General features: G+C 46.1%; 1 protein-coding gene across 1 annotated transcript in view; it reads left to right on the plus strand.

Annotated features, from left to right (window-relative positions):
- The window catches only part of LOC149984278 (CUB and sushi domain-containing protein 3-like), a 569,716-nt gene that overhangs the window by 349,604 nt on the left and 207,182 nt on the right, over window positions 1-12,930 (plus strand). The window contains exons 37-39 of the mRNA XM_090219648.1: window positions 2,606-2,730; window positions 2,950-3,046; window positions 4,871-4,975. Coding sequence (XP_090075774.1) covers window positions 2,606-2,730; window positions 2,950-3,046; window positions 4,871-4,975 — 327 coding nt within the window. The remainder of the gene's footprint in view (window positions 1-2,605; window positions 2,731-2,949; window positions 3,047-4,870; window positions 4,976-12,930) is intronic.

A 12,930-nucleotide genomic window follows, 5' to 3' on the forward strand; every position in this document is an offset into this window, starting at 1 on the left:
CCACTGAGGTTAGCTGGTGAATACAACAGCAGGCAAACATTCAAACAGGCAGTATTGACCTCCTACACAGGGATCAACCAGGCAGTATTGACCTCCTACACAGGGATCAACCAGGCAGTATTGACCTCCTACACAGGGATCAACCAGGCAGTATTGACCTCCTACACAGGGATCAACCAGGCAGTATTGACCTCCTACACAGGGATCAACCAGGCAGTATTGACCTCCTACACAGGGATCAACCAGGCAGTATTGACCTCCTACACAGGGATCAACCAGGCAGTATTGACCTCCTACACAGGGATCAACCAGGCAGTATTGACCTCCTACACAGGGATCAACCAGGCAGTATTGACCTCCTATACAGGGACCAACCAGGCAGTATTGACCTCCTACACAGGGACCAACCAGGCAGTATTGACCTCCTACACAAGGATCAACCAGGCATTATTGACCTCCTACACAGGGAAACAAAATATCCACCTTGTTTCTCTCCTCTCTTATCCTGGATCTGATGGAAGAGTCATTTATATTGACATCGTCACGTGTTCCGTTGTTGAGTCATTTCTATTCAGGGAACATTCCCATGACATCATCACTTGTTCCGTTGTTGAGTCATTTCTATTCAGGGAACAGTCCCATGACATCGTCACGTGTTCCATTGTTGAGTCATTTCTATTCAGGGAACATTCCCATGACATCATCACGTGTTCCGTTGTTGAGTCATTTCTATTCAGGGAACATTCCCATGACATCGTCACGTGTTCCGTTGTTGAGTCATTTCTATTCAGGGAACATTCCCATGACATCGTCACGTGTTCCATTGTTGAGTCATTTTTATTCAGGGAACATTCCCATGACATCATCACGTGTTCTGTTGTTAAAAGGAAAGTATATGTAAAATGTCATCATCATTAGTCCCTATTATTCTGATATATGTCATGAAATGAAATGAGTAAGCAACTGGTGACAATAGACAACAGAACAACAGCTAGGATTTGAGTTGTCTCTCTAAAGCAACACGTTGTGTCCTTTCAGATGAAAAGTAGTATATATCGTTTTTGTTTTTTATTCCGTGGCTCATGGATGTCTGTTCCGTTTGAACTACACGAGGCCTTACAGCTGTTCATAATGTAATGTGCAGTAGAGGACTTTCAAATATTAATGTAGACGTGGTACCTGACATGCTTTGATCTCTGCTGTAAAGTATATTTTTACGTTCCTATATCCACACTAGCAAATCACTTTGAATGCCCAATACATTGCAATGTGGATATCGGAGAGCCTATGGCTTGGAATCGGTTATTATCCTATGAGGTTTATAATGAAACCCCTGGGACCAGCAGGAGATCTACAGTAGTCGGTTGTGGTCCTATGAGGTTTATAATGAAATCCCTGGGACCAGCAGGAGATCTACAATAGTCAGAAGGGCTGGTGTGAATGGATCACAAATGATAGATGGATGAAACCCATGATTGGATGATGGACAGATGAGGGATGGACGGATGAGTAACCCTCCATGAATCAAGGAGAACAGCAGGTGGCTGGGGTGAATGGATGATTGACAGATGAGGGATGAACGGATGAGTAACCCTCCATAAATCAAGGAGAACAGCAGGTGGCTGGGGTGAATGGATGATGGACAGATCAGGGATGAATGGATGGATGAAGCCCCATGGATAGATGATGATGAGATGGAGGAATGCATGGATGAACCCTGGTCTCCATAGTGATGGAATAGGAGACACCCTGGGCTCCATAGTGATGGAATAGGAGACACCCTGGTCTCCATAGTGATAGAATAGGAGGCACCTTGGGCTCCATAGTGATGGAATAGGAGGCACCCTGGTCTCCATAGTGATGGAATAGGAGACACCCTGGGCTCCATAGTGATGGAATAGGAGACACCCTGGGCTCCATAGTGATGGAATAGGAGACACCCTGGGCTCCATAGTGATGGAATAGGAGGAACCCTGGGTTGAATAGTGATGGAATAGGAGACACCCTGGGCTCTCTCTCTTTTCTCCCCCTGGTCTCTGGGTGACTTGTCTCTCTCTTCTCTACTCTTGGTGTCTGGGTGACTTGTCTCTCTCTTCTCTACTCTTGGTGTCTGGGTGACTTGTCTCTCTCTTCTCTACTCTTGGTGTCTGGGTGACTTGTCTCTCTCTTCTCTACTCTTTGTGTCTGGGTGACTTGTCTCTCTCTTCTCTACTCTTGGTGTCTGGGTGACTTGTCTCTCTCTTCTCTACTCTTGGTGTCTGGGTGACTTGTCTCTCTCTTCTCTACTCTTGGTGTTTGGGTGACTTTTCTCTCTCTTCTCTACCCCTTTGTCTCCTCTGGGTGACTTGTCTCTCTTTTCTCTACCGCTGGTCTCCTCTGGGTGACTTGTCTCTCTTTTCTCTACCGCTGTTCTCCTCTGGGTGACTTGTCTCTCTCTTCTCTACTCTTGGTGTCTGGGTGACTTGTCTCTCTCTTCTCTACTCTTGGTGTCTGGGTGACTTGTCTCTCTCTTCTCTACTCTTGGTGTCTGGGTGACTTGTCTTTCTCTTCACTCACCCAGGTCTCCTCTGGGTGACTTGTCTCTCTCTTCTCTCACCCTGTGTAGTTCCCTGTGGAGGACTGCTGACATCTCGTAAGGGGACCATCCTTTCTCCTGGTTACCCAGAGCCCTACGCCAACTATCTCAACTGTATCTGGAAGATCTCTGTGCCAGAGGGAGCAGGCATCCAAGTGAGAGATACAGCATGAAACATTATGCATATCATGTCGGAACGTTTTGATAGTTAAAAGGGTTTAAAGAATTAAACTTTCATGGAATTCTATCTTAGAATGGGAATTTGCTAAAAATGTGTATCCCATTATTGATGAGGCAACTGTTTTATTCAAGTTAGATATTTCTTTTTTTTTTTTTTTTTACTCTTAAATGTATTTCTTTGTTCCTTTCCTCAGATCCAGGTCGTAACTTTTGCCACGGAACACAACTGGGACTCCTTGGATTTTTTTGACGGCGGCGATGGCAACGCGCCAAGGCTTGGCAGCTATTCAGGTGAAACAACCTCCAGAATTTGTCTTTTAAAGCTCCCATTTTGGAATTGATAATAATGTCTGATCGGAAGACTCAGTAAAAAAAGAGTAGTTATGGATATGAAGGGGGGAGACGACATTTGGCTCTTTGAAAAAAGTTATCCGAATCTCAAAACGGAAATGAAGAAAGGCCTGACTGACTCTAGTCTTCACCTGATGAAGAAGACCTGACTGACTCTAGTCTTCACCTGATGAAGAAGACCTGACTGACTCTAGTCTTCACCTGATGAAGAATAGCTGACTGACTCTAGTCTTCACCTGATGAAGAAGACCTGACGGACTCTAGTCTTCACCTAATGAAGAAGACCTGACAGACTCTACTCTTCACCTGATGAAGAAGACCTGACTGACTCTAGTCTTCACCTGATGAAGAAAGGCCTGACTGACTCTAGTCTTCACCTGATGAAGAAGACCTGACGGACTCTAGTCTTCACCTAATGAAGAAGACCTGACTGACTCTACTCTTCACCTGATGAAGAAGACCTGACGGACTCTAGTCTCCACCTGACGAAGAAGACCTGACTGACTCTAGTCTTCACCTGATGAAGAAGACCTGACGGACTCTAGTCTTCACCTAATGAAGAAGACCTGACTGACTCTACTCTTCACCTGATGAAGAAGACCTGACGGACTCTAGTCTCCACCTGACGAAGAAGACCTGACTGACTCTAGTCTTCACCTGATGAAGAAGACCTGACTGACTCTAGTCTTCACCTGATGAAGAATACCTGACTGACTCTAGTCTTCACCTGATGAAGAAGACCTGACTGACTCTAGTCTTCACATGATGAAGAAGACCTGACGGACTCTAGTCTTCACCTGATGAAGAAGACCTGACTGACTCTACTCTTCACCTGATGAAGAAGACCTGACTGACTCTAGTCTTCACCTGACAAAGAAGACCTGACTGACTCTAGTCTTCACCTGATGAAGAAGACCTGACGGACTCTAGTCTTCACCTGACGAAGAAGACCTGAGTGGTGGAAACGGTGTCAAATAAATCTATTTAATAGGACTTAATAAATACACATCCAGCACCTGCTCAGAGACAATTGATGTGTGTCGGGCACGGCTCTCTAACCCTGTTCCTGGAGAGCTGACCTCCTGTAGGTTTTCACTTCGACCCCAACCCCAGTTGAAACTAATCAGATTCAGCATATCATCCAGCTAATTATTAGAATCAAGTGTGCTACATTAGGGTTGGAGTAAAACTCTACAAGAGGGTTTCTCTCCAGGAACAGGGTTGGAGTTAAAACCTACAGGAGGGTCTATCTCCAAGAACTGGGTTGTAGTTAAAACCTACAGGAGGGTCTCTCTCCAGGAACAGGGTTGGAGTAAAACCTACAGGAGGGTATCTCTCCAGGAACAGGGTTGGAGTTAAAACCTACAGGAGGACCTATCTCCAGGAACAGGGTTGGAGTTAAAACCTGCAGGAGGGTGTCTCTCCAGGAACAGGGTTGGAGTTAAAGCCCGTAAAACAGTATCTCTCCAGGAACAGGGATGCAGTTAAAACCTACAGGAGGGTTTCTCTCCAGGAACAGGGATGGAGTCAAATCCTACAGGAGGGTCTCTCCAGGAACTGGGTTGGAGTTAAAACCTACAGGAGGGTTTCTCTCTAGGAACAGGGTTGGGGATCCCTGGTGTAGTGTATTTTATGATATTTTCTTATTGACTGTCTCCATGCGTATGTTCTACGTTCCAGTCACATACAGTGTATGTCTTTCCTCCCTAGAGATCCTTCCTACTGTAACTCCCACTTCACTGTCTCCATGGGTATGTTCTGTAGGTACGACCATCCCCCAGCTCCTGAACAGCACCTCCAACAACATCTACCTGACCTTCCAGTCCGACATCAGTGTGTCTGCAGCAGGCTTCCACCTGGAGTATACAGGTATGGAGAGATACACCTAGCTATAGGCTGGTCCTAGATCAGGTGTAATCTGGAGTATACAGGTATGAAGAGATACACCTAGCTATAGGCTGGTCCTAGATCAGGTGTAATCTGGAGTATGCAGGTATGAAGAGATACACCTAGCTATAGGCTGGTCCTAGATCAGGTGTAATCTGGAGGATACAAGTCCTCTGACTGTCAGTGTCTTCTATTTTATATCCTTATTTTACCAGGTAAATTGACTGAGAACACGTTTTCGTTTTACAGCAATGACCTGGGGAAAAGATCAAGGGGAGATGAATGAGCCAAGATTGTGAGATTGTGAATTTATAGAGTTAACAACCCTACTCTGACGATAAATTACCCTGGGATTTTTAGTGACCACAGAGAGTCAGGACACTCGTTTAACATCCCATCTGAAAGACGGCACCCTACAGGGCAATGTCCCCAATCACTGTCCTGGGGCATTGGGATTATATACACTATACAGCGCCTTGCAAAAGTATTCATCCCCCTTGTCGTTTGTCCTGTTTTGTAGCATTACAACCTTTAATTGAAATATATTTTTATTTGGATTTAATGTAATGAACATACACAAAATAGTACAAATTGGTGAAGTGAAATATACAAAAATATGTTGTTTAAAAAAAATACAAAAATAATAAAATGGAAAAGTGGTGGGTGTATATTGTATTCACCCCCTTCGCGATGAAGCCCCTAAACAAGATCTGGTCCAACCAATTACCTTCAGAAGTCACACAATTAGTTAAAGTCCACCTGTGTGCAATCTAAGTGTCACATGACAGTAAATATACATCTGTTCTGAAAGGTCCAAGAGTCTGAAACACCACTAATCTTTATTTTTTTATTTTTACCTTTATTTAACTAGGCAAGTCAGTTAAGAACAAATTCTTATTTTCAATGACGGCCTAGGAACAGTGGGTTAACTGCCTTGTTCAGGGGCAGAACAACAGATTTGTACCTTGTCAGCTCGGGGATTTCAACTTGCAACCTTCCGGTTATTAGTCCAACGGTCTAACCACTAGGCTACCCTGCCGCACCATTAAATCCACTAAGCAAGGGGCACCACCAAGCAAGTGGCACCATGAAGACCAAGGAGCTCTCCAAATAGTTCAAGGGCAAAGTTATGGAGAAGTACAGATCAGGGTTGGGTTATTAAAAAATATCAGAAACTTTGAACATCCTACGGAGCACCATTAAATCCATTATTAAAAAATGGAAAGAATATGGCACCACAACAAACCTGCCAAGAGAGGGCCACCTACCAAAAATCACGGACCAGGCAAGGAGGGCATTAATCAGAGAGGCAACAAAGATACCAAAGATAACCCTGAAGGAGCTGCACAGCTCCACAGCAGATATTGGAGTATCTGTCCATAGGACCACTTTAAGCCGTACACTCCACAGAGCTCGGATTTTTGGAAGAGTGGCCAGAAAAAAAAACATTGCTTAAAGAAAGAAATAAGCAAACATGTTTGGTGTTCGCCAAAAGGCATGTGAGAGACTCCCCAAACATATTGAAGAAGGTACTCTGGTCAGATGAGACTAAAATGTAGCATTTTGGCTATCAAGGAAAATGCTATTTCTGGAGCAAATCCAACACCTCTCATCACCCCGAGAACAGCATCCCCACAGTGAAGCATGGTGGTGGCAGCATCATGTTGTGGGGATGTTTTTCATCGACAGGGACTGGGAAAGCAGCACTCAAATGGTTTAAGGGGAAACATTTGAATGTTTTAGAATGGCCTAGTCAAAGCCCAGACCTCAATCCAATTGAGAATCTGTGGTATGACTTAAAGATTGCTGTACACCAGCGGAACCCATCCAACTTGAAGGAGCTGGAGCAGTTTGTCTTAAAGAATGGGCCAAAATCCCAGTGGATAGATGTGCCAAACTTATAGAGACACACCCCAAGATACATGCAGCTGAAATTGCTGCACAAGTTGGCTCTACAAAGTATTGACTCTGTGGTGGGGGGGGGGGGGGGGGGGGGAGTAAAACATATTTTGCATCTTCAAAGTGTTAGGCATGTTGCGTGACTCAAATTATACGAACACCCCCCAAAAAATATATTTTAATTCCAGGTTGTAAGGCAACAAAATTAGGAAAAATGCCAAGGGGGGGGGGGGGTTGAAAACTTTCACAAGCCACTGTATATATTTTCTTTAGACCAGAGGAAACAGCACTTCCAGTAGCATCTGGTCTCCCATCCCATGGACTGACCAGGACCAACCCTGTTTATCTTCAGATGCAAACTAGCAGTGGGATTCAGGGTGGGTTGCTGCTGGCCTTATTCTTAAAAAAAACAAGGTTAATGGGGTACGGAATAATTTATGATGTGTCAATAGCACAGAGTTAATGAAGAAACATGGAGTAAGTACGTGAATTGCTTTTGTAGTGAAAATAGTATTTGACAGTGTTATGGGTGAAATGCTGCTGGTTTTCATGCCATGATGGCAGGGTTTAACCAAGTCCTCTGTCTATCGTTGTCATGCCATGATGGCAGGGTCTAACCAAGTCCTCTGTCTATCGTTGTCATGCCATGATGGCAGGGTCTAACCAAGTCCTCTGTCTATCGTTGTCATGCCATGATGGCAGGGTCTAACCAAGTCCTCTGTCTATCGTTGTCATGCCATGATGGCAGGGTCTAACCAAGTCCTCTGTCTATCGTTGTCATGCCATGATGGCAGGGTCTAACCAAGTCCTCTGTCTATCGTTGTCATGCCATGATGGCAGGGTCTAACCAAGTCCTCTGTCTATCGTTGTCATGCCATGATGGCAGGGTCTAACCAAGTCCTCTGTCTATCGTTGTCATGCCATGATGGCAGGGTCTAACCAAGTCCTCTGTCTATCGTTGTCATGCCATGATGGCAGGGTTTAACCAAGTCCTCTGTCTATCGTTGTCATGCCATGATGGCAGGGTCTAACCAAGTCCTCTGTCTATCGTTATCATGCCATGATGGCAGGGTTTAACCAAGTCCTCTGTCTATCGTTGTCATGCCATGATGGCAGGGTCTAACCAAGTCCTCTGTCTATCGTTTTCATGCCATGATGGCAGGGTTTAACCAAGTCCTCTGTCTATCGTTGTCATGCCATGATGGCAGGGTTTAACCAAGTCCTCTGTCTATCGTTGTCATGCCATGATGGCAGGGTCTAACCAAGTCCTCTGTCTATCGTTGTCATGCCATGATGGCAGGGTCTAACCAAGTCCTCTGTCTATCGTTGTCATGCCATGATGGCAGGGTCTAACCAAGTCCTCTGTCTATCGTTGTCATGCCATGATGGCAGGGTCTAACCAAGTCCTCTGTCTATCGTTGTCATGCCATGATGGCAGGGTCTAACCAAGTCCTCTGTCTATCGTTGTCATGCCATGATGGCAGGGTTTAACCAAGTCCTCTGTCTATCGTTGTCATGCCATGATGGCAGGGTTTAACCAAGTCCTCTGTCTATCGTTGTCATGCCATGCTGGCAGGGTCTAACCAAGTCCTCTGTCTATCGTTGTCATGCCATGATGGCAGGGTCTAACCAAGTCCTCTGTCTATCGTTGTCATGCCATGATGGCAGGGTTTAACCAAGTCCTCTGTCTATCGTTGTCATGCCATGATGGCAGGGTTTAACCAAGTCCTCTGTCTATCGTTGTCATGCCATGATGGCAGGGTCTAACCAAGTCCTATGTCTATCGTTGTCATGCCATGATGGCAGGGTCTAACCAAGTCCTCTGTCTATCGTTGTCATGCCATGATGGCAGGGTCTAACCAAGTCCTCTGTCTATCGTTGTCATGCCATGATGGCAGGGTCTAACCAAGTCCTCTGTCTATCGTTGTCATGCCATGATGGCAGGGTCTAACCAAGTCCTCTGTCTATCGTTGTCATGCCATGATGGCAGGGTCTAACCAAGTCCTCTGTCTATCGTTGTCATGCCATGATGGCAGGGTCTAACCAAGTCCTCTGTCTATCGTTGTCATGCCATGATGGCAGGGTCTAACCAAGTCCTCTGTCTATCGTTGTCATGCCATGATGGCAGGGTCTAACCAAGTCCTCTGTCTATCGTTGTCATGCCATGATGGCAGGGTCTAACCAAGTCCTCTGTCTATCGTTGTCATGCCATGATGGCAGGGTCTAACCAAGTCCTCTGTCTATCGTTGTCATGCCATGATGGCAGGGTCTAACCAAGTCCTCTGTCTATCGTTGTCATGCCATGATGGCAGGGTCTAACCAAGTCCTCTGTCTATCGTTGTCATGCCATGATGGCAGGGTCTAACCAAGTCCTCTGTCTATCGTTGTCATGCCATGATGGCAGGGTCTAACCAAGTCCTCTGTCTATCGTTGTCATGCCATGATGGCAGGGTCTAACCAAGTCCTCTGTCTATCGTTGTCATGCCATGATGGCAGGGTCTAACCAAGTCCTCTGTCTATCGTTGTCATGCCATGATGAAAGGACTATTCAGCTAGTGGACCTAGAGGGCCAAAGTACTGCTGGTTTTATTTTCTAGTGTTTTGGTCCTCCAGGACCTCCAGGACTGGTGTTGACAAGCCCAGCTGGATCTGTTTCAGCCATCTCATCTCACTAGTCATGTCATCGGAGGAGTTGGCTAAAGGACACCCAGGGTTCCAGATGGGACCAGGCTAACTGAGCTCATCCACCATCCCTGTCTGTCTGTCTGTCTGTCTGTCTGTCCGTCTGTCCGTCTGTCCGTCTGTCCGTCTGTCCGTCTGTCCGTCTGTCCGTCCGTCCGTCCGTCCGTCTGTCCGTCCGTCCGTCCGTCCGTCCGTCCGTCCGTCTGTCTGTCTGTCTGAGTGGGGAACTGTAACCCTCTGACCACCGGTCTCCCACTAACACCAGCCACTGTCCTCAACATCTGTCTCTCTGTCTCCCACTAACACCAGCCACTGTCCTCAACATCAGTCTGACTGTCTCCCACTAACACCAGCCACTGTCCTTAACATCTGTCTGTCTGTCTCCCACTAACACCAGCCACTGTCCTCAACATCTGTCTCTCTGTCTCCCACTAACACCAGCCACTGTCCTCAACATCTGTCTCTCTGTCTCCCACTAACACCAGCCACTGTCCTCAACATCTGTCTCTCTGTCTCCCACTAACACCAGCCACTGTCCTCAACATCTGTCTCTCTGTCTCCTTTAGCCCTGTGTCCCACCTTCCCCCAAACTTAGAGATAAACATACTTTATATTCAAGATGCCTGTCATCACCTGTCTCCCACAACATCTCACAACAGCCCCAATCGGTCCGTCTCAGTCTCTCAGCACCTCTAAACCTGTATACCACTCTCCCACCGTCTACCACCTGTAGAGATCAGCATATATTGCAACGCTCTCACCAAGTCTACTCCCCGCTCTCCTCAGCCTCTGTCCTGTCTGTCTCTCAGTGGGTTGTTCTATCCCTAACCCTGTCTGTCTCTCAGTGGGTTGTTCTATCACTAACCCTGTCTGTCTCTCAGTGGGTTGTTCTATCACTAACCCTGTCTGTCTCTCAGTGGGTTGTTCTATCCCTAACCCTGTCTGTCTCTCAGTGGGTTGTTCTATCACTAACCCTGTCTGTCTCTCAGTGGGTTGTTCTATCACTAACCCTGTCTGTCTCTCAGTGGGTTGTTCTATCAATAACCCTGTCTGTCTCTCAGTGGGTTGTTCTATCCCTAACCCTGTCTGTCTCTCAGTGGGTTGTTCTATCACTAACCCTGTCTGTCTCTCCGTGGGTTGTTCTATCACTAACCCTGTCTGTCTCTCAGTGGGTTGTTCTATCACTAACCCTGTCTGTCTCTCAGTGGGTTGTTCTATCCCTAACCCTGTCTGTCTCTCAGTGGGTTGTTCTATCACTAACCCTGTCTGTCTCTCAGTGGGTTGTTCTATCACTAACCCTGTCTGTCTCTCAGTGGGTTGTTCTATCACTAACCCTGTCTGTCTCTCAGTGGGTTGTTATATCACTAACCCTGTCTGTCTCTCAGTGGGTTGTTCTATCACTAACCCTGTCTGTCTCTCAGTGGGTTGTTCTATCACTAACCCTGTCTGTCTCTCAGTGGGTTGTTCTATCACTAACCCTGTCTGTCTCTCAGTGGGTTGTTCTATCACTAACCCTGTCTGTCTCTCAGTGGGTTGTTCTATCACTAACCCTGTCTGTCTCTCAGTGGGTTGTTCTATCACTAACCCTGTCTGTCTCTCAGTGGGTTGTTCTATCACTAACCCTGTCTGTCTCTCAGTGGGTTGTTCTATCACTAACCCTGTCTGTCTCTCAGTGGGTTGTTCTATCACTAACCCTGTCTGTCTCTCAGTGGGTTGTTCTATCACTAACCCTGTCTGTCTCTCAGTGGGTTGTTCTATCACTAACCCTGTCTGTCTCTCAGTGGGTTGTTCTATCACTAACCCTGTCTATCTCTCAGTGGGTTGTTATATCCCATAAGCTTCTTAACCGTAAATACACATTTTACAGTACATTTGAAAGCTTTCGCCAATCACTCTCTTCACCCCTCTCCCACATCAATCTCTTCAGCGAATCAGTCTCCTCAGCACTCTCCCACATCAATCTCTTCACCCTCTCACCCCTTACTTAAAACAGCATGTTACCACTCTCCCCCACATGCCCAACACTCTCCACACCATGACTACCAGGAGTAGGAATATCCATATATAACAGCCTGCTGAGATGATGGATGGCATTTTGTTCTGAACACCTTCTGAACTCTTTAGGTTTATTTCTGTTTACCACTCATAGTCTCTCACCACTCTGTTTACCACTCTGTTCACCACTCATAGTCTCTCACCACTCTGTTTACCACTCATAGTCTCTCACCACTCTGTTCACCACTCATAGTCTCTCACCACTCTGTTCACCACTCATAGTCTCTCACCACTCTGTTTACCACTCTGTTTACCACTCATAGTCTCTCACCACTCTGTTTACCACTCTGTTCACCACTCATAGTCTCTCACCACTCTGTTTACCACTCATAGTCTCTCACCACTCTGTTTACCACTCATAGTCTCTCACCACTCTGTTTACCACTCTGTTTACCACTCATAGTCTCTCACCACTCTGTTTACCACTCATAGTCTCTCACCACTCTGTTTACCACTCATAGTCTCTCACCACTCTGTTTACCACTCATAGTCTCTCACCACTCTGTTTACCACTCATAGTCTCTCACCACTCTGTTTACCACTCTGTTTACCACTCATAGTCTCTCACCACTCTGTTTACCACTCATAGTCTCTCACCACTCTGTTTACCACTCATAGTCTCTCACCACTCTGTTTACCACTCATAGTCTCTCACCACTCTGTTTACCACTCATAGTCTCTCACCACTCTGTTTACATCTCTGTTCACCACTCATAGTCTCTCACCACTCTGTTTACCACTCATAGTCTCTCACCACTCTGTTTACCACTCTGTTCACCACTCATAGTCTCTCACCACTCTGTTTTCCACTCATAGTCTCTCAACACTCTGTTTACCACTCATAGTCTCTCACCACTCTGTTTACCACTCATAGTCTCTCACCACTATGTTTACCACTCTGTTTACCACTCATAGTCTCTCACCACTCTGTTTACCACTCATAGTCTCTCACCACTCTGTTTACCACTCAAGGTCTCTCACCACTCTGTTTACCACTCATAGTCTCTCACCACTCTGTTCACCACCCATAGTCTCTCACCACTCTGTTTACCACTCATAGTCTCTCACCACTCTGTTTACCACTCATAGTCTCTCACCACTCTGTTTACCACTCATAGTCTCTCACCACTCTGTTCACCACTCATAGTCTCTCACCACTCTGTTTACCACTCATAGTCTCTCACCACTCTGTTCACCACTCATAGTCTCTCACCACTCTGTTTACCACTCATAGTCTCTCACCACTCTGTTTACCACTCCTTTCACCACTCATAGTCTCTCACCACTCTGTTTACCACTCA

Source organism: Oncorhynchus mykiss, chromosome 3 (assembly GCF_057628025.1).
Source record: "Oncorhynchus mykiss isolate SJ-2025 chromosome 3, ASM5762802v1, whole genome shotgun sequence".
Lineage (NCBI taxonomy): Eukaryota > Metazoa > Chordata > Actinopteri > Salmoniformes > Salmonidae > Oncorhynchus > Oncorhynchus mykiss.